Source organism: Diabrotica virgifera, chromosome 1 (assembly GCF_917563875.1).
Source record: "Diabrotica virgifera virgifera chromosome 1, PGI_DIABVI_V3a".
NCBI lineage: Eukaryota > Metazoa > Arthropoda > Insecta > Coleoptera > Chrysomelidae > Diabrotica > Diabrotica virgifera.
Genome location: NC_065443.1, coordinates 169,383,575 through 169,406,645, shown reverse-complemented (window position 1 = coordinate 169,406,645; position 23,071 = coordinate 169,383,575). Strand labels below are relative to the sequence as shown.

Genomic DNA, 23,071 nt, shown 5'->3' with positions numbered 1-23,071 from the left:
ATAAAACTAAAAGTAGATCAACATATTTATTAAACCTCTTCAAAGAATTTAAAGAATATGCAATATATTATTTATCCCAGCTCAAGTATTCTTTGTATACGCATATGTATAAGTGCATTCATAAAGTGTGGAAACGCTCTATTATCTCATGACTTAATTATTTTCAGAATTAAAGCCCTAACCCCTCTGTGGCTCAGTGGTAAGAGCGCCTACCTTTGGATCGAAAGGTCCGAATGGTCGTGAGTTCTAATCTCACCAGGGTAGAGAATTTTTCGTTTATTATAAATTAATAAATGAAAATAGTTTCTGTCCTTGTGGGGTCGGTACTCACCGGAGGGACCGCAGACGTTCGGATACAATTAGCGTCTCTTTGCAAAGACAATGACGTTGACTTTGCAAAGTAACAAGACACTTACTCAAAACACACACTACACATTACTCCCCTGAGTTAGTGATAAGTTATAGTCTAAAAAAATCTTTATGAAATTGACTGGCCAGTTGGTTGTGAAAACGCAGTACCACGAGAGAATTAAAGCTCCAACAGGTCGATTTTTATTTTTAAATTACGATTTCTTGACGTATAGTACATAATAGTGACGTCATCGATTTGGGCTTGATGACGTCATCGATAATTTTTTTTAAATGGGAATAGGGGTCGTGTGGTAGCTCATTTGAAAGGTGATTCAATTCTCTATTCAGTAATATAAACATTAATATCATTATTTATACAGGATGGCCAAAAAATAATTTTTGAATTAAAATAATTGACATAAACAGAAGAATGTATGTAATTTATTTAACCCAAAATACATTTTACTGATGCCACATGATATAAAAAAATGTTTATTTGACAAATAAACAATGGGTGCGTTCGGACGACCATAGCGGCTGGCTGTCAGCAGAAATCGGCTGAGTGGTTGTATCCAGCCGTGATAGGGAAAGCTTAGTAAATCTCTCAGCGGCTGACTTCCAGCGGTGACGTCTGACAGCTACTGCTGGCTCAGCTGTCCAGCCGCTGTGGTCGTCCGAACGCACCCATTGCTTTTCACTTAAATTAAATGTTCAAACTGCCAAGAGGCAAGGGTGTGGCGGTTTGACATTTAATTTAAGTGAAAAGTAATGTTTATTTCTAAGTCTAACATACACTCTATAAATCCCCAGAAGTTCAACATTATGAAATTTACACTAAGGTGCATCCGAAGCTTCTTTAAGAAAATTCAAGGTATTCGAGATGTGGTGTTACAGACGCATTTTAAGAATTTCGTGGGTGGCTTGTGTAATTAATGTTGAGGCCCTACGTAGGATAGGCAATTAATGCGAGATTACTAACACCATTAAAGAGCGCAAACTAGAAAACCGTCATAAAGGCACAATCGAATCGGTTTAAGCCATGTTTTATTCCAGTTGCTTCCGCGTGAACCGTTGGTTTTTCAGAGGTCGATCGCTCAATTATCGTAAAAACATTTAAATATGCGCTCCAACACTGGCATAAGCTCACTACAGCATCATGGCCTTGTTCCATCGACCCCTTTTTGGAACTACAGCGCCAGATTTTAAATTGGAAAGTAAAATTTCCCAACGGCGAGTAGATGCTGAGAAAAATGTATATAGGTTCAAAAAATTTTACACCTTCTTTGGCACTGAAGCCATTTTGGAACTTTTTGATTCAACATTGAAGCTGTACGTCTTCGCCGCCTTTTATATTTTGCCGCCTGACGCCTTTGCGCATTTTGCGTAATGGGAAATACGGCACTGCATGCGTCAGTCAAGGGATACCTGCATATAATGGGGCTATTTCTTGCACACGTAAGCTGCAAACTCTGTAGTAGAGAACCTCAAATAATTAACCATATCTTACATGACGACGCAATAGTTCGCAGGCAGCAAACACTTTTGGAGACTACTAAGTGACTCCAAAATTTCGTGGTACCTATCTACTAGACCTGTACAAGCTGGTATAGGGTTTCAGAATTTTTTATGGGTATGTGCTAAATATAATCTAGATGCAGAGGCACAATCAAACACAAGTGTGTCAGTGTCAAGAATATTTATATAAAATTGTCACTGGTCAATTTTCGTCACCACACTAATTAAAACACATACGGACAATTTGCTTATTGTAATTATACTACAGATCATGATACTATAAATAACGAGACAGTATCTTCCCGAAGTGCAAATACGTCCGAGTTCTCGCATGATGACGTAACTGAAGACCGGAAGTTGAATTTGAATTCTTGTTAAAGTTAAATGGGATTTGTATGCATTATGTGATGAAATTATTCAATTAGCAAAATAATATCAAACTTCAATGTATTCGAAAAAAATTTAGTGTCGAGATTACTGTCAAAATAACCGTCAAAGATAAAATATAAAATACACTTAGCTTACAACCGCGAACAATTCAAACTAATAGGACTTTACGAACCATTACGAACTTGCAGGTCTCCACTTACGTCACGACTTCAGGATGTCCAATTATTATCTTGTTATTTATAGTAGGTATCATGCTACAGATTGTAGTTAAATTAGAATGTTATTTGATATAAACTAAAATATTTGTAAAAATGACTTCTATAAAATAAGTAAATAAGTAAGTAACTTTTCAGCATTTACGGTATATATTTACATACAAAGTATATAAACTAAAATATTTGTAAAACTGACTTCAAACTATAAAGTAAGTACTTTTCAGAATTTACACTATACAGAGTGGGCCAAAGAAAAGAGTCCACCTCGATATTTGGCAGTATTTATTAGATTTTAAGGAAATGACGAAACAGGTCTATTTTTGATCTAAGGGGGACACATTTTTTCGGTACATTCATTTCTCATTTGTCAACCCCCTCCATTCCACTTCCCCCACTCCTTATTTTTAAATAGGGAATAGGGGTCGTGTGCTAGCTAATTTAAAAGGTTATTCAATTCTCTATTTAGTTATATAAACATTAACATAATTATTGAACGAAAAAGATATTTTAATTAAACTAATTGATACAAAAAGAAGAATGTATGTAATTTATTTAATTCAAAATACATTCTACTGCTGTCATAAAACAGAAAAAATGTTATTTGATAAATAAACATTGCTTTTCGCTTAATTTCCATGTTCAAGCTGCCACCTATCTGCCTCTTGGTAGGTTGAATATTGAATTTAAGCGAAAAACAATATTTATTTGTCAAATAAACATTTTTCTCTGTTTTCTGTCAGTAGTAGAATGTATTTTGAGTTAAATAAATTGCATACATTCTTCTTTTTGTGTCAATTAATTTAATTCAAAATAATTTTTCTTGGACACCCTGTATAAATAATTATGTCAATGTTAATATTACCGAATAGAGAATTGAATAACCTTTCAAATGAGGTAGCACCCGACCCCTATTCCCTATTTAAAATAAGGGGTGGGGGAAATTGAAGGGATGGGGTTGACACATGACAGATGTGTGTACCGTAAAAATGTGTCCCCCTTAGATTAAAAATCGACATATTTCTTCATTTCCTTAAAATGTAATAAATACTGCCAAATATCGAGATGGACTGGTTTCTTTGGCCCACTCTGTATATTTAAATACCCCGTAAACAAAAAGTGCGCTAATTTCCATTTTTAGTAGCAATACTAACAAAATTTTACTAATTCCGAATTTGCAATTGTTGTCTAATAATGTTATTTTAAATATTTTAAAATCAGCATATATTTTATGAAAAGTCATGCTGGGTAGAATATTACAAAACACTGTTTCTAAATTTTCACATAATTCTCAATAAGTAATGTGACACTCCCATATTATGTAGCTCTTTAGCTGGTAAAAACAATAAAAGGAAAGAACCTGTTGTTGGTTATTAATAATTTTTTTTTATTTCTTGGATTCTAAATTCTAACTGGTCTTTTATGGTAGGAGAGCCAAGCCGGGATTTTGCGCGTAACTCGAGCGCGTCAGAAAATCACGTGAGGAGAAACCTTGTACCCTACCCTGTAAATGTACCCCTACCATATTTGGACTCTTAATACAGGGGCGTGCGTTGGGGGCAGTCCGAAAAAAATCTATCCTTACAAAAACTCGAAAACGTCAGATTAAGACAAGGTAAGTTAAATATATGAAGAACAGCGAATATTTCAAAAATCTGACTATTTTTGAAATATATGTCGGGATGGGAATATTTTTATTAAAAAAATATCTTTGTCGAATCGATACTCATCCGAGGTTGGTCGGATATAATAGGCGAATCTTTGGAAAAACAATGAAGCCGACTTTACTTCGTACCAAAGCGTTCGCTCAACACAAACTACAAATTAATCTTATACATATGTATATACAATGTGATTGGTTGTATGACCCCAAGCCAAAAAAACTGCACCAAAATACTTACATTTATAGTAGAATAAATAAGTTCAAAATTAATATACCGGGCAGGGAAGACTGGAAAGAAGGTGTACCCATACAAACTGCTGCTACCTGCTACACTGATGGCTCAAAAACATCAGACGGTGTGGGAGCCGGCATAGTAGGGATAAATCAAGGGATATATTTCTCGGTAAGTCTATCTAAGGATGTCACAGTTTTCCAGGCGGAAATAACGGCAATCCATCACTGCGTGGAAGAAATATTTAAAGAACGTTCCGTTTAATTGTCTTTTTCACAGATAGCCAGACAGGGCTTAAGCTACTCAATTGTAAGCTAGTATGGGTGCCCTAAATAAACTAGGTGGCCGTAGCAAGGTTACGTAGCCTAGATACAGGGGCACGAGGGTCATAAGGGAAATGAAAAAGCAAATGGAATGGCTAAACAAGGTTCATCAATTCCATTCGCTGTACCGGAACTTTTCTGCGGCGTTGCAAAGGCAGTAACAAGAACGGCTACAAGAAAGTGGGTAGTTCACAAATCTTAGGAATGGTGAAGCAATTCACCAGGACAAAGACAGGCGAAACAGTTCATTACAGAACATTCACCAAAATTTACGGCAGACCTAATAAGCAAAGACAGGAAAACAGTCAAAGCCATAGTAGGTCTGCTAACAGGGCACTGTAAGCAACGGCGGATGCAGCAACCTTGCAAGGTGGGGGCAATGAAATAAAAATTTTCTTGTCACTGGCGTACGCAGGATTCTTATTCGGAATGAGCTGTTATTTTATTTTTCTTCATGTACCATATCCTTTCAGAACGTTGGTTACCATCATAGCTATTTTAATTTTATTCACTGCCACCCCAAATCAACCACGAAGTGCTTCTTCGTCCTGGACTGTGTTTGCCTTCTTTTTTCACTTGCATAATATTTTGTAGCAACCTATATTTGGGACATCTCATTACCTACATGTCTGAAATACTCCAGCTTTCTCTTCTTGATGCCTTTTATAATCTCACTAGTCTTGCTGAGACGTTCTGTTATTGTGGAGTTTCGAATCTTCTCCACCCAATAAACTCTTAAAATTCTTCACAGTCCAAGACTCGACACCATACAGTAAGACGCTTTAAGTAAGTACCATACACACCATACAGTAAGTCTTAAGGCGTTTGAAAGCAGAAAACTATCGTTCTGCAGGTGATGTACCTACTAAAAGGCAAATTAAGCAATATTTGTAATAGTATTTTGCAATATGGAAACACGTCTTTATCGCAAAATTTAAAGCTTTGTATGACTGAATTTTTAGTGTTTTTACTTCAGATCTTAACATAGCCTCAGGTGAGAATGAAATTTTTTGAGACGAAACTGACTCATTAATTTGCCACAAAGAAAAAACAAATTACTATTGTTATCTGATCTCTGACATTAGATGATAATAAACAGATTTATAATGGGAATTTTTCGTTTATGTTCCAAAGACTTTTAATAATTTTCGATTCCAAGGAATTCTGTTTTATGTTTCAGTTATCCAGTTATCAACAGGAGACAAAATTCACTATTTATTTTCAATCGTAATTATTTCTTTCCTAAAAAAAATCTCAGTAGACACCAAGCGAGATCTCAAGGAGGGGGCAATTAACTCCATTGAACCCCCCTTGGATCCGCGCCTGACTGTAAGCTGAATAGGCACTTGAAGCTGATGGGATTGTCAGATTATGACCTGTGCAAATTCTGTAACCTGGAAGAAGAAACAGCAGAGCACATTCTATGTCAGTGTGACAGTCTAGCAAATATGCGGTTCTTTGCATTAGGAGAAGAAAATCCACCAGCAAATAGCTACATGGAAGGTTCAGTTTCGAAGCTATTGGACCTTTTAAAAAGGGTCAGGCTAGAGAATGTAATCTAGGACTATAGGACCACAATATATCTGAAAAGGTCGCAGTGGATTAGGCCAAAAGGCCACATCTTTTAGAATGTTATTACCGCTATCCAAAACTTGTCAGTAACTTCAGAAGTATTTGGTTATTATTATGGCGTTAAATTATAACATCATTAATACTTAACAAACAAGACGATTCAGTACAAAAATAATTTATTATATGGGGATATGTCGATAACAAAATTTATGGCCATCTTCAAGAAATACACAAGTCCAATAGAAGATTACTAAAGTTTTGAGTTCGATAACGATGCTCAAAATATGGGAGGTAATGTTATGGTCGTTAAACAAATTAATTACATGATTTTAAAAGATTACTCTTTAAGCCATTATTTGAAGGAACCACGTGACCATGATTAATTTTTTAATACATAAAATTTTTTATTTTAGATTACTAGCACAAATCACACCAAAAGCATTGAACAGTGAAGCAGATTTGAATAGGTGCATACAAAAAGGTAGAGTTGCACTATATATGGGTTGTACATTCATTTTTGGTGTCCTGTGTCAATCCTGTGATTGAAACAGTTCATTTAACAAATCGTTGAAATTCTGAATTTACTTAAGATGAATTATGTGAGGGTTTAGCAATGGTTTTATAAGTTATAAATAAACACATCTCTATAAATACATTTACAAAAATTTTAAATCTAGATTTACGAAAATTTAAGTCACGCTGAAAAAACTTGTTCCGTTATCTAAAAAACAAAACTGTAAATATTAACATTTTTTATATATTATTTAATAATTTTCTTAGTTAACTGTATAAATAAAATATAATAATCACCAAATCTCCTAATTCAAACAAGCCTATGAAGAACTTTCTAAATAGGCGAACATATGAAATCGCGGATTTGAAACATGATTAGCTGATTTGGCGTTTATTTTCTTTGTTAAGTATATTTCAGCCTTAATCTGTCCCAAAATATTTCTGACCAAAGTGATTAGGTGCCACTGGATGAACTTCTGATGTAGATATTTTCATCTAAAACAAAAAAAAAAAAAACTTTCGATGTTGTGTAAATATACTATGAGGTCTGGCCATTAAGTTCCGAGACTGGTGGTATATTATTTTTATTTAGGAATGTTTTACCATTTTTAATTTTTACCCATGAACTCTTCTTCCGCATCCCTACACGGCTCCATACGAACTTTTCACTTGGCAAAACAGTAGGTACTGCAGGTCATCTTCTGATAATTTAGTTTATACATACAGGGTGATTGATTAGTAGGGTAAAGCTCAATAGCTCCGCTATAGTAATAGATAGCAATAAAAGTTAATAACAAAAATTTTAGCCACCTTTGAGCTTCACATTACAAAATTAGTTAGAATGTTACAGTGTGTTCGATAACACAGTGGCAGACCTAACTTATGTTTTTTTAAATGGAACACCCTATATTTTATTTTATATTCGAAATCCTGTTAACTTATCCATCACAAAAATATAAAGGTTTGTAATGTTATACAGAGTATTTACAAAGTTATAACCAATTTTGTATGAAAATCGTAATAAGTTCAATTCCCTGTATAAATAGAAATAAGCACAACAGCAATGGTTTATTAATGCCATATTTTTTTATTTATTGTCAAAATTTTTAAGAATTATTGATATTGCTAATTTTCTTTATATAAAATACAGGGTGAGTCAAAACGTAAGTACATTATTTTCTCAGTAATGTTAAATGGAACATCCTGTATTTTATATCATTATTGAAAAGTAACATTAACGTACTTTAATTTTTATATAACATTCCCTATGCCCAAATTTATTAGTTTTCGAGATATTTTCATTTTTCAGAGCAAATTATTTTAGGTGTTTAAATTTATCTAAATTTTAAGTAAGCCATGACTGAATTGACAATTGAAGATTACCGATTATCAATCCGGTAATCAATGTAACACTGTAGCAAATAAAGAAATAAAAATAATTTATTAGTAATACATTTTACAAACAAAAACACAACCACTACATGCAACAAATAAACAAAGAAAATTAGTAATAAATTTTACAAAAAAAACACACAAACACAAAATACAATATTTTGTGAAGACAATTAAACACTACTTTTGTATGTAAATGTAACAATGTAACAAATAAAGAACGAAACATAATTTATCAGTAATACATTTTGCAAAAAAACATGTTTGAAAAAATTAGAAGCTACTTTTAATAAAATATTTTTAATATTTAATTAGATAAGGTGGTCAAAATTATCCCCTAACACATTTATGTACGCCTAAAAACGATCATTGAATGAGCTACTTACTCTACGGAGCATTTGTAAATTAACACATCGAAATACACTTTGTATTCTATTTTTCATCTCATCCCTTGTTAGTTGTTGGAGGTATTTTATAAACTTCATTATTAACGTAACCCCAAAAAAATCAGTCCAGTTTATTAAATTCTGGTGATTTGGGTGGCCACGCTACTGGTCCATTCAAAAATGAAAATATCTAGAAAACTAATCAATTTAGACATAGGGAATGTTGTCTAAAAATTAAAGTACGGTAATGGTACTTTTCAATAGTGATATAAAATATAGGGTGTTCCATTTAAAATTACTGAGAAAATAATGTACTTGCGTTTTGACTCACCCTGTATTTGATATAAAGAAAATTAGCAATATCGACCATTCTTGAAAATTTTGACAATACGTTAAAAAATATGGCATTAATAAACCATTGTTGTTTTGCTTATTTTTATTTATACAGGGAGTTGAACTTGTTACGATTTTCATATAAAATTGGTTATAACTTTTAAATACCCTGTATAACATAACAAACCTTTATATTTTTGTGATGGAGAAGTTAACAGGATTTCGAATTTAAAATAAAATATAGGGTGTTCCATATAAAAAACATAAGTTTGGTCTGCCACTGTGTAATCGAACACCCTGTAACATTCTAACTAATTTTGTAATGTGAAGCTCAAAGGTGGCTAAAATTTTTGTTATTAACTTTTATTGCTATCTATTACTATAGCGGAGCTATTGAGCTTTACCCTACTAATCAATCACCCTGTATAGTTTAATCGCTGCGCCGATTTTTGTTTTACATTCTCTAAGCCCGACCGCACATCAAAGAAACATGAAACGTAAATTACGTTTCATGGAAATAAACCACTGCTAAACAAATTTACATCCGGCCATTTATGAAACTCTCCGAAAATAAAAATGTGTCATGAGCATGAATCACACTCGTTTCATTGGTAGGCGGACTTTGAGATTTGTTTAGCAGTGTTTTAGTTTCATGAAACATGTTTTTCGTTTCATATTTCATGTTTTTCGTTTCATGTTTCTTTGGTGTGCGGCTTGGCTAATGACACATCGAGGGTTCCTTTCAAGCAGGATTTTATTTTGGAGAACATGTAGAACTCGTAGGATGCGACATAACTATGACCTTTGTTTTTGGCCAAACAGTCCTTGGAAGAGTGCGTGTTGTGAGCGCATTGTCCAGTATCCAGGAGCTCGCTTTCCACATTTTAGTACTATTTTTCTGATTTTCTTCCTTCAGTCTTTGTAAAATCTGTCTAACCTTGTCATACCTATTCCGTCTGAATTTCACACCGTATATTGACGAAAATAATCAACATTGCCTTGAATCTACTGGAGGCACATTGAAAAACAGACAGAGTTATGTCTACACAAATAGAAGAATAAGCCTTGAATCTAAATTTGGTTATCCTCGCTTTTTCGAACCCATAGATATGTACCTGTACATCTAAACCACGTTCTCTTTATTGTTCTCGCCATGTGTTCATTAAAAAAAACAGCCTAGGAACTTAATTGCCAGATCTAATATATTCATGAACAAGAATGGCCTTCACGTTTAAACGTTAAAGCTAAGAATATTTAAATGAAACTCTAAAATTAATTATTAATGTCACAGTATATTGTTATTGTGTTTTGAGTCACAATAAGAAAGAGCCTCAGAGAGACTCCTCAAGTGCCAATGCTCTTTTTTTGTAATGTTTGCATTTTCCTAGCAAATAACGAATCGCCGCCGCCTACGAAAAGTATAACTCCGAAAAATGCTGGTAAGAGTAGAACTTTCAATGAACGCCGCGAAAAATATTATTTTCGATTATATGATTGTGAAAATTTTAATCCCTAATAAAGTGTTAGCGAAAAAAATTATTTTTTGAGGAGTATCAGCAAAAAACATCATTTCTGTTTTTGGGTCCACGAAAATTATAATTAGTAAAAAGTTCTCAGAAATAATTGTTTCGTCGGTAGAAACAGAAACAGAAAGGAAAATAATTGTTTTCGTCGGCATCTATTATGAACAGGCCCGGGTTTACCCCTACTAGCGCCCTAGGCCCAGCTGTTTTTACCGCCCTGCCTCCCTCATCCACTCCTCTCCCTGTAGCTGGCCCCCTGCACAGTGATGAAACACTCATTAAAAAAAAATAAAGGGAGGGATGACTCAAGTTAAAGAGGAATCGTCGAAGGCTTTTATTTTCAATCTTACAAAATTAAGGCCATTTCCGGCATAATTTGAGTATTAATATAATAACAAGGAAACAAAAAAAGAAGAAAACACCATTATTTCACCAATCACCAAGGTTACATTGCTTTACGCCTAGCTTTTTGACGGGCAAAATCATCAATGAGGTCTCCATACGCAATTCTTTTGGTGATGCGCTGCTCAATAGTAGAAGTGATAACGCTGTCAATCTTTCAGTTCCCATTGTTGACCGAAGGTAATTCTTGACGCGTTGCATGGTCGAAAATGAGCATTCTCGGAACAGTTTGAGACAGGTGCGGAGAGAATCATACGGAGTGCTATGTCAATGTTCGGGCACATTTCTGGAGCACCATTTTCATAAAGAAATTTATAGAGTCCAGAAATACTTGAGGTTTTTTTCACTTTTTGGTCACCTGTTATCTCCCAAAGCGATGACTCACATTGGCCCAAATAAGCTTGCAGATAAAAACATTCAGTAATAAATCAGTCTCTTTTTCTTCCTTAGCCGCCCTCTTTAGTTTAAATTGATAGCCACTAAGTTTTCCAGGCTTACGAGGATCACTATTCGTACACATTTCACTAAACTATACAAAACCGAGAAGCAAATATCGAATCGACGGTCAAACATCAAAAGTAACGCGGCGATCACTACTCCTATACATTTGACATTTCACTAAACTAACAAAACCGAGAAGCAAATAATATAATGGAATCGACGTTTCATCAAAAGTAACGCGTAAATAACTCGAGAATGTTGATATTCCCCACCAAACGCGATTGCTTCAATTCCATGTAACGCAAGGCGACTCCTACCGATGGGTAGCGTAAGTGTAACAGTGTAAGTACAGGAATCATCGTGGTAGTGACGTATTGTTTATGTTTTCTCGCGTCTCGGCATTCCTTCCTTCCCCCGCGTTTTCATTAGTCGCCCTCAAATGTCTGTCCCATTGAATTGAAAACATCTGAAATTTTGCCCCCCTCAAAATCACGCATATAAAAAACAATTGTATCGCTAACACTTATCAAAGAGTTATTATTTTCACTGGAAATGTATTAGGAATCACATTAATCATAGGTACCAGCGGAATGTACTTATGGAGTCAAACAAGTGAAAATTGCCAATTTAGCACATTCATGTTTTTGGCACTGCACCTATGATATTCGATATAAATTTCAACAATTCAAGTGGCTCAATGAACTATTAAACTACACTCACCGGCACAAAATTCCGCCATCCAAAATTTTTTATTAAGTTTGACAATCTATAACTTTATTATTTGTACTCCGATTTTCAAGATTCTTGCATCAGTTTGTAGGTACATGTATTGATATCGTTTTTTATTATTTCGGTAACAAAAAATTTTTTGCTTAGATGGCATTATACGGGGTGAATGGAAGGGTTGTAATTTCTCCCAACTTTAAAATTCTGTGGAAAAATTGGAGGGCTGATTCTGTTTCACACTCCTTTTTTTGTGTTATCCTGGAGGTATCACTAAGGTTCTGTTTTTTGAATTAGCCGAATATTTCTTTTATTGTAAGAGCTGTAAATAAAAAATTGCTTTGAAGATTTATTTCATTAAAATTATCAAGCGCACTAAAATTTACAAAACAAAACAAAATTAACAACAAAACAAAACAATTCAATAGCGGTATGTCCATCACTTGCAGCAACGACTGACTGCTCGCAATCTGTTTGGCATCGAATAAAGATGTGTTATCCTTGCCTGGGTAATAGCCCGATGTTCCTTTACGAGAGCCGTAACTGTGCCAAATTTTCTGAAGGCCTAGGATGACGGCGAATAGCTTTGTTTAATTCATCCCATAAATGCTCGATAGGATTGAGATCTGGGCTGCATGCGGGCCATTCTAATCTTATAAATCCAACCTCTATTTTATGAGTCAATCAGTGTTTTTAATTACATAAAATGGTACAGCTCTTACAAGAAAGGAGATATTCGGATAATTCAAAAATAAAAATTTTAGTGATGCCTCCGGGATAGTATGACAGGACTATGAAACAAAATCAGCTCTTCCATTTTTCCACAGAATTCTTTAAAGTTAGGAGAAAATACAACGCTTCCTTTCACCCCTGTATAATGCCATGTAAGCAAAAATTTTTTGTTACCGGAATAATACCAAACGATATCAATACATGTACCTATAAACTGGTGCAAGAATTTTGAAAATCGGAGCAGAAATAATAAAGTTATAAATTGTCAAACAATCAAAAATTTTGGGTGGCGGAATTTTGTGGCCGTCAATTTATTATGTTATAAAAATTATAATACATAATTCTATGAAATTTTTCTTATTTGATACTATAGTTATTACATATTAATTATACTTACAGTGTGGAAGGCATTTATGGAATAAAATTATTTCTGTCCTTGTTTTAAAACAATATAAAAAAATGCTGAGACCCGTCGATTTTTAAATAAAAATGTGCACTTTTTAAACATAAATATAAATGTACATGGTGATTCATTCAAGTCTAGCAGAGTCCATAAGCTCTAGTTTTAATGGAACACCCTGTATATTTTTATATTTTTAAAAGCTGCTTAATAACCTGATTTCAACGAATTATATAATGTTGCGTGTATTATGAATAATACAGGGTGAAATTTTGAAATTATTAAGTATTGAAACCACTTATGGAATAAAATTGTTTACCTGTCTTTATTTTAGAAAATTATAAAAAATACTGGGACGTCAACTTTTCAATTCAAATGGGTGATTTACAAACATAGATTTAAATGTACAGGATGATTCACGCAAGTACAGCATAGTCCATGATCTCTAGTTTTAATGGATCACCCTGTATATTTTTATGTTGTTAGAAGCTACTTCACAACCTCATCTTAAAAAAGTGTATCATGTAGGGTCCATTATGAATGAAGGTGAAATTTTGAAATTATTTATAAATTTCGTCAAGACATTAAATACAAAACCCTATAGATTTATATGTACTTAGTTTAGAAAATATATGTCTTTATTGAGCTAATTTAAAAAATAATACCATTATTTAAAGTATGATAACTTATTAATTTCAAAATTTTATGTAGGTATTATTTAATATCTTGACGAAAATTATACATAATTTTCAAATTTCACCTTGTATTATTCATAATAGGCCCTACAGAATACACTGTTTTGATGTGAGGTTGTTTAGCAGATTCTAAAACATTAAAAATATACAGGGTGTTTCATTAAAATTAAAGATCATGGACTATGCTAGACTTGTGTGCATCACCCTGTATATTTAAATTTATGTTTACATAATGCATATTTGAATTTAATTGTTGACATATCCTAGCTTTTTTATAATTTTCTAAAATAAGGACACAAACAATTTTATTCCATAAGAGGTTTACACACACTATAATTTCAAAAATTCACTCTGTATTATTCATAATACACCATATATGATAGGGTTCGTTGAAATCAGGTTGTTAAGTAGCTTTTAAAAATCTAAAAATATATAGGGTGTTCCATTAAAAATAAAGCTTATGGACTATGCTAGGCTTGCGTGAATCACCCTGTACATTCAAATTTAGGTTTAAAAAGCGTACACTTATATTTAAAAAGGCACGGGTCTTAGCGTTTTTTACTTAAATTTTTTTAAAACAAGGACAGAAATAATTTTTTTAAATAAGTGCCCTCCACCCTATATATCAATCCTATAATAATTGTTGATTGCCTTTCTAACATAGCTTTAGTTTTAACTTGCCTAATGTTCAATTGCACTCACACAAGGATTTCATTGCCCTATGTTCCATGTACTGAAAAGGCAAATTGTGTTCTATTCTGATTTTGACTTCTATTTTAATTGTTGTCTTTTTCCAGGTGTTTTGAAGTTAGATTGCCTCTTAATAAGTCAGCAATTTTATGTTTTGGAATAGTTCTTATAAAATTAGATATTTGCACCTTTAAGGGAAAAGGCGCAAAATGTCGCCTATCAAAATTTTCAACGTGTTTTAAATATATTCATTTTTTTTTTCGAATCCTGAGAAAACTTAAGTTATTACCGAAGGCAGGAAATCCCTTAGAATAAATAAAAATTTTCTTTTGAATGAAATATGTGCAATTAAAAATCACACTAAATTTTCTTTTTTATTTTTACCCCTATAACTTATTAAAATCAACATTATAGAAGTTTTCAGGGACTTTCGGCCCTCAGTAATAAACTAATCTTTCATTCTGCGTTTAAATTTTTCCAAAATATTTATTAGCTTTCCCAGGATTTGAAAAAAATTAATACATTTAAAACAAAGTGAACATTTTGACAGGCGACATTTTGCGCCTATACCCTTAACATTTGCAAATATGTAATAATAAAATATTCATATGCCATGATTTTGTATTAGTTTTTTGTGTGCGGGAGAGTATTATAAAACGTGTATATCTATACTTTACCTTTGGATACATATCTAAGACAGTTTGTACAGCCTGCGGAGTACAGAATAAATTACTGAGTACTATACATTCTTCTTTAACCCCATGCTCTGTTAGTACATTTACTGCCTTACTAACTGTGTTTCCTGTAGACATTATGGGATACATAAGTAGGACCTTAAACAACAAAAAATTAATAAAACAATACAGACACTAAAGTAAAAGTTATATTCATCAATATCAATATCACTAATTATTTAATGAGGAAAATTTGGAGTGAAGAATAAAGGATAATTGATAATATCTAATGACTCAAATTTAACATAAAATTAAATAAACCAAATTATACTCGAGCAACACAGTGAACCTTAATAATGTTTGAATACATAATGCAACCAACATATAAAATCTATCCTCTCCCCTCATATCACTACAGAAAGAGAAGAAAGACTCTCAAAACTTATTAAAAATTTGGAAACATTCTAGGTGAATGGTGCATAAATAAAAATAACAACTACGATTTAGTTACAAGATTCCCAAAATTAAAATTTCCTTTTACTTAGTATATTACACTACAACCCTATGCATTAAAAAAAGTAAAAAACCTTGTTTAGGTCTGCTCCCTTTTGTACTAAGAATAGTTCTTGTCTATTAGGCTAAAATAATGTATTGTAGACTAATTGTATGTAGACTAATTTACTACAGTGATGAGCGCGCTAATAACCGGCAATATAACGCAAAAGATGGCAAACATATTAAGTTGTGAGACAAAAAGAAATGAAACTAGTGGAGGTGAGTGAGATTTAGCGATAAAAACCTACAGTTATTATATTTATTGTTTCCCAGTTTCCCACCTTTAGACATATCAGAGGAGTATGCCAACTAAAACTGTCACTGTCACAGTGGTAGTTGCCAAACTCGCCCGATACGTCTAAAGGTGGGAAACAATAAGTAGAATGTAAATGTATAGGTTTTTATCGCTAAATCTCCCACCTCCATTAGTTTAATTTTTTTATCTCACAACTTAATGAATGTGTTCAATCATTTGCGTTATTCTGCCGGTTATTAGCGCGCTCATCGCTGTATAAAGAAAAAAGAAGGTTTATTAGTTGACTTTTAAATCAAATTATACTATTATAATAATTTGCGATGGGTAGAATCGAATACTTTCAGGAATTGAAAACTCCTTGAAACTCCAGAAATTGAGTAGGTACTCAATAACTTCTACGAATCGAGAACTTATAATGTTTTAAATTCACCAATTCTTGATTTGTTTAATGTTTATAATCCCTCATGATTCTCACAATCATTGAAACATATTTACAGAAATGTGATTTGTGATTTACAGGATGAATTGACCATTGTGATGATCTAGAAAATAAGCACCTTTTTTTGTTAAATGGGTGAATCTGAGTGTGCCGTTGGGACTTTTACTTGGGGGGTGACAGTCACTCCTTCTTGGGGGCGCAAAAACGTGCGTTTAAAATAAGTCCGAAAATGGATAAACTGACGAATTCTAAGCAACTTTCGTTCTAGAGTTTTTTAACTAAGTTAAGAGTAAACAGTAGCGATCAACAGGTAGCAACACAATATAACTTCGGAAGATAGTATCATAATCTTTGGCAACAGTGGTAATCTTTGACATTATAGTGTAAGAAACAGAGGTTGAACCTTGCAAAATGGACACAAGTACGGTTTTATTTTTTTTCTGTGATATCAAGGGGTGCTTATTATAAAACTAACTTTTTCTGAAAAAATTTCGCCCCGGAACCCCCCTTTTTACCCCTATAAAGGGGGTAATTTTTGGTTTTTGCGGAACGTAGCCCTCCCTGTACCTTTTACAAAAAGTTTTTGTTATAGAAATATAAAGAGGACTATATTTTCTACGATTTATTTCCCGACAGCATATCTCTATCGTCCACCGTTTAGCGGGGGTGGCGCCCCAAATTTGACAAGTTTTTAAAAAAGGTGTTTTTAAAAAATATATATTTTTCCCTAACTGTAACGGAAATTACGAAAAAATCCTTCGCTAATTATTCATAAGTAAGTGACTGATTTTTTGGTGTAGGTTTCACTTAAGGGTAATTACCCTATTTTTAATTACAGGGTGTTACATTTTAAAAAACCCCTTTTTATACCATCTGAACCGTTTATGCTAGAGTAAAAAGACTTTCAGAGATTACCCATGTACTGGTGCTATTTACAAATTTATATAATACATCCCCATTTTTTCCTCGGAACCACCCAAAAAAAAGAAGAATTAATAAATAAAGTGATTTTCTTGGAATCCTTCACACACAATGCCCTTTATTAATATGCTTCATATATCATTTTGTGCATGTTATTATTACCCATGCATGGACACCAAAAGCGATTTACAAGTGCAACCCCTGTAGCCAAAAAAAAATAAATAAAATGGGGGGTTGAAATTTTTTTTTATTTCTTGCTTTTTTATCCATATAGGCCTATGCTTCATCAATAGTGCTTTTCAAAAATATATATGGTTATTGCAACATCCCTGCGGAAACCACCCCTATCATTGAAAATTTACTGCAGAAACTACCCCTATCCCTTGGCGAGTATGTTTTTACGATTTTGTCATTACCTATGCATTATTTTTAAACAAAACTTATACAAGTTTAAAGACCACTATTTACTCTAAAAATTCGGTACTATTCATTTTTTTCGTATATGCAACCGTTACGGCACAGTGGCGCCGTAAACTTCATATATGCTTTGGCGGGCTCCAGTTTTTGTGTTTTTTTTTCGTCATCTGTTCGTTTTATTGATAAAGTACTTATGTAAAATAAAACAACACAGTATAACCTACAAATTATGTCCTATGCACATTTTACATTGTTTGCTCCCCAAAGCCACAGTGGTGGCCCAAAATCAATTTTTGCATATTTTCGCCATCTACACGCATTTTATTGCATTAATGCTACCTTAATAGCACAATATTCACCCTTAAGTGGTCGCTAAGCAGTGGCGGATCCAGGGGGGTGATGAGGGCGATCACCCCCCTCTCAAACCAAGTGATATTATATTTAAAGATTATAAAAATATTCATTTATTTTTATAGAAATACTTATATTATTATTTTTATAAGAATGGCGTACTTTTTATGCTTTAGCGACAGTGGCGGATCCAGTATCGTTAAGAGGGGGGTGCTAATTGGCTAAATTTCTATAAAAATAAATGAATATTTTTATAATCTTTAAATATAATATCACTTGGTTTGAGTGGGGGGGGGGTGATCGCCCCCATCACCCCTCCCTGGATCCGCCACTGCTTAGCGACTACTTAAGGGTGAATATTGTGCTATTATGCTATTGCATTAATGCAATAAAATGCGTGTAGGTGGCGAAAATATGCAAAAATTGATTTTGGGCCACCACTGTGGCTTTGAGGCGCAAAGAATGTAAAATGTGCATAGGTCATAATTTGTAGGTTACACTTTGTTGTTTTATTTTACATAAGTACTTTATCAATAAAACGAACAAATGACGAAAAAAAAATCAAAAACTGGAGCCCGCCAAAGCTTATATGAAGTTTACGGCGCCACTGTGCCGTAACGGTTGCTTATACGAAAAAAATGAATAGGGCCTAATTTTTAGAGTAAAAAGTGGTCTTTAACCTTGTATAAGTTTTGTTTAAAAATAATGCATAGGTAATGAGAAAATCGTAAAAACATGCTCGCCAAGGGATAGGGTTATTTTCTGCAGTATATTTTCAAGGATAGGGGTAGTTTCCGCAGGGATGTTGCAATAACCATATATATTTTTGAAAAGCACTCTTGATGAAGCATATGCCCATATGGATCAAAAAGCAAAAAACAAAAAAAAATTTTCAACCCCCCATTTTATTTATTTTTTTTTGCTACAGGGGTTGCACTAGGAAATCGCTTTTGATGTCCATGCATGGGTAATAATAACGTGCATAAAATGATATATGAAGCATATTAATAAAGGGCATTGTGTGTGAAGGATTCCAAGAAAATCACTTTATTTATTAATTCTTCTTTTTTGTGGGGTAGTTCCGGGGAAAAAATGGGGGTGTGTTATACAAATTTGTAAATAGCACCAGTACATGGGTAATCCCTGAAAGTCTTTTTACTCTAGCATAAACGGTTCAGATGGTATAAAAAGGGGTTTTTTAAAATGTAACACCCTGTAATTAAAAATAGGGCAATTACCCTTAAGTGAAACCTACACCAAAAAATCAGTCATTTATTTATGAATCATAGTCGCAGGATTTCTTCGTAATTTCCGTTACAGTTAGGGAAAAATACTTTTTTTTAAAAACATCTTTTTTAAAAACTTGTCAACTTTGGGGCGCCACCCCCTCTAAACGGTGGATGATAGACATATGCTGTCGGGAAGTAAATCGTAGAAAATATAGTCCTCTTTATATTTCTATAAAAAAAAAATTTTGTAAAAGGTACAGGAAGGGCTACGTTCCGCAAAAACCACAAATTACCCCCTTTAAAGGGATGAAAAGGGGAGTTCCGGGGCGAAATTTTTTCAGAAAAAGTTAGTCTTATAATAAGCACCCCTTGATATACCAGAAAAAAAATAAAACCGGACTTGTGTCCATTTTGCAACGTTCAACCTCTGTTTCCTACACTATTATCTAAGATTAATATTTTGACAATATCATAGTCGCGCTAAATGGAAGTAATAGAAAACGATTTTATTATTAATAAATAGATATTTATAAAAATAAGCCACAATGGGTGAAAATTTTATGTTAAGATAGGTATTTAGAAAGGTATTTGCATGAAATATCTAATAATAAAGCAATAATAAATAATCATTTTTTGTTGTAAAGCGAAACAAATTTAGATTTTCGCATAATTTTGGCACGGTTTTTAATGGACTTTTTCTTGGAAGGTTTCACTTTATTTTTTGTTTGATTTACTTTTTCCATTTTGTTAAACTATTGATAATATTTTTAGAAAAAAAAATTCTCCTAAAACTTTATATACTTGCATTAGAATTCGAAATATTTTTACGTAAAATATACTTACCTACCTACATATAACTAAAACTCACAATTAATAACAATCTATTCTTTCAAAGAGGCCAACAACTTATACAACAACAACAAATATATAATAAATTAACTATCAATAAACACTACTTTCCTATGAAACAACAAAAACGAATTCTTAAATTAACACACTACTGCACTGAACAGATATCGATAAAGATGACAGAACAGATTAGAGAAAATCTGACGCAGGTTTGTCAAAATGACAGTGATAATTTCTCTATGTTGCCTAATTAGTTATTTAGTTATAATATGTTCGATTTCTTGTTAGAAATAAAAAAAAATTAGTAGTTCCAAGATTACACAAAATCTAGGCATGGGATAAAAAAGTTTATTTGACGAAAGTTTATTTTTTTTTCTTCTTAATGGCGGTACAGGCTCCTTTTTTCAATATTTTATTTAGTTATAGAGTAATTTCCACGTACTAACATATTTCTGAAATTGGGCCATTATTGATTATATTACGAATATGTGTGCCAAATATCTCGACAAAATATTCAAAATTAGAGCCGCAATCTTGGAACGCGTTTGTTGCTACCTGTTGATCGCTACTGTAGCCTCTTAATACTTTTCGAGTTATTTGACATTGAATATGTTTATATTTCACCAAAAAAACCACGTTTTCATATGGTTTTCCACAAATAACTCAAAAAGTAGGTAAGTATTTTATGGATAAAAATATTCTTGGCAAAAATGTAGCATAGGTACAAAAAAAAACGAAAAAAAAATTGTCTATTCGTGAAGTCTATAGCCTCAGCAAAAGCAAAGTTGTAGCTCATGAAAAATTCGTTCTAATTCATCAAATAACCAAAAAATGAAGCACTTTTCAGGAAAAACCCAATGAAACTTTTTAAAGTGTTTCTTAAAGTGTTAAACCTAAAAAAATTTGTGTATTGCGCTATTTGTATAACAAGGGAGCAAAGTGCTACTTTTTCTCCCAAGAATGAAGTAATCATTCAAGGGAGGAAAAGGCATTTTACTCCCATGTTATACCAATGATTTTTCCACCTCCCTCAAATAACAAGTCATTTTTTCATTTTGAAATTATTTATGTAACTAACTAACAAAATTTATTACAGAACTAAAACTAACAAGTAGGTACAATATAACTGTCAACTGTCAAATATAAGTCAAATAATGTAAACATTGTTAAATACAAGGTATTCTATAAATAAACGTTAAAATGTACAGATACTTACATAATATAAAATAAAATATTGTATAGGGCATCAATAAGTTATTTTATCAATGACATACCGTGACGTCACTTTTACTTTTACTCCATAGGGAGTAAAAGTACAACTTTGCTCCCTACAATCAGGTCAGGAAATGTATACTTTCGGTAGAAGTAGATGGAAAAAATTTTATTTTTATTTTTTTATAAAAGTTTCTAGCATCAAAACTAAGCGAGTTATGCTCAAAATACAGTTGGCCTCTTTTTTTTTTTTTGGTAAAAAGAATCGTGAAAATCTCCCCCTATTTAGCACAGCAAATGAAATTAATTGTTACCGTTTTACAAACAATTTACTTTACTTACGTATTTTTTAAACTATCTGTAAGATTCACTGGTTCAAACTGCTTATTTTTGAGAGGGTTGTAGTTGAAAGGGCTTGAACAAGTCACTAATCTCGAGTGTATGCAAAATTTGAATAGCCATATCTTAACCAATTTTTATCTTAACAGAGAAACAAAATAATACTAAACTATTTACAACAGCAAAACCTAATATTTTTTTTTACTTTTTGAAATTTTTTGTATCACTCATACTTTTTAAGTTTTTTTTTAAAAACAGTTTTTCAAAATTTTTGGAATTTTTTTGCAATAAATACAATTTTTTCAAAAATAAGCACTTTCAACTGGTCAAACTTATAGATCCTATAAACAATACATAGATCTTCTTTTTCTTCTTAAGGTGCCTATCCGTTCCGGATGTTGGCGATCAACATGGCTATCCTAACTTTGCTTGCTGCTATTCTGAATATTCCGGTTGTCGATGTATTAAACCACTTTCTCAGGTTTTGAAGCCAAGATATTCTTCTTCTCCCAGGTCCTCTCTTTCCAAATACCTTGCCTTGAAGAATGAGTTGCAACAAGCCATATCTCTGTTCATTCCTCATAGCATGGCCAAGATATTCTAGTTTGCGCTTTTTGATTGTGTTAATAATCTCGCATTCCTTGCTTATTCTACGTAGAACCTCAACATTAGTCACACGATCCACCGCACGGAATTCTCAAAATGCGCCTGTAACACCACATCTCGAATGCCTCGAGTTTTCTCAAAGAAGCCTCGGAAAGTGTCCAGGCCTCTACTCCGTATAATAACGTAGAAAATACATAGCATCTTATGATACAGATTTTGGTAGCAAGAGGTAAATCGTGGCTTCTGAAAAGAAACTTCATCATTCTGCAATTCCTTGGATAGATTCAAACACTATTTGTTGAACATACAATGTTAATGATATAATTTCTATCAGCAATTTTTAAGTTTAAACTTTGTTTTTTATATCGTAACGTTTTTTTTTCTTTAACTTATTAGCCTTGTTATCCAATAGATATTGTAATATTTGTTCTTTGTGTTGACACTGTTTATGTTTTTGCTTTTGTCTTTGTAATATTTTTTTTTGTAATATTTTCTAAATTGCCCGTAAATAAATTATGAACGCTGATCTCGCTTTTCCTATGTGTTGTTTTATTTCACTTGAGTGGTCCCACTGGCTGTTTATGTTGGTACCAAGGTATGTGTAGCTGTCGACCCTGTAAGGTTAATATATGGGTGAATAATAGAAAGGTGATAATAGAAAGGTGAATACATTCACCATATGTTGGAAAGGTGTATTGCCTGCTATTTATATAGTTGGTAGAAGCATGACAATAA

General features: G+C 32.9%; 1 protein-coding gene across 1 annotated transcript in view; it reads right to left on the bottom strand.

Annotated features, from left to right (window-relative positions):
* Window positions 1-770: 770 nt before the first annotated feature.
* LOC114332922 (uracil phosphoribosyltransferase homolog) overlaps window positions 771-23,071 on the bottom strand; it is a 36,625-nt gene continuing 14,324 nt past the window's right edge. Inside the window, exons 3-4 of the mRNA XM_028282712.2 lie at window positions 15,166-15,321; window positions 771-7,266 (exon numbers count right to left, since the gene is read on the bottom strand). Coding sequence (XP_028138513.1) covers window positions 7,192-7,266; window positions 15,166-15,321 — 231 coding nt within the window. The 3' untranslated portion in view covers window positions 771-7,191. The remainder of the gene's footprint in view (window positions 7,267-15,165; window positions 15,322-23,071) is intronic.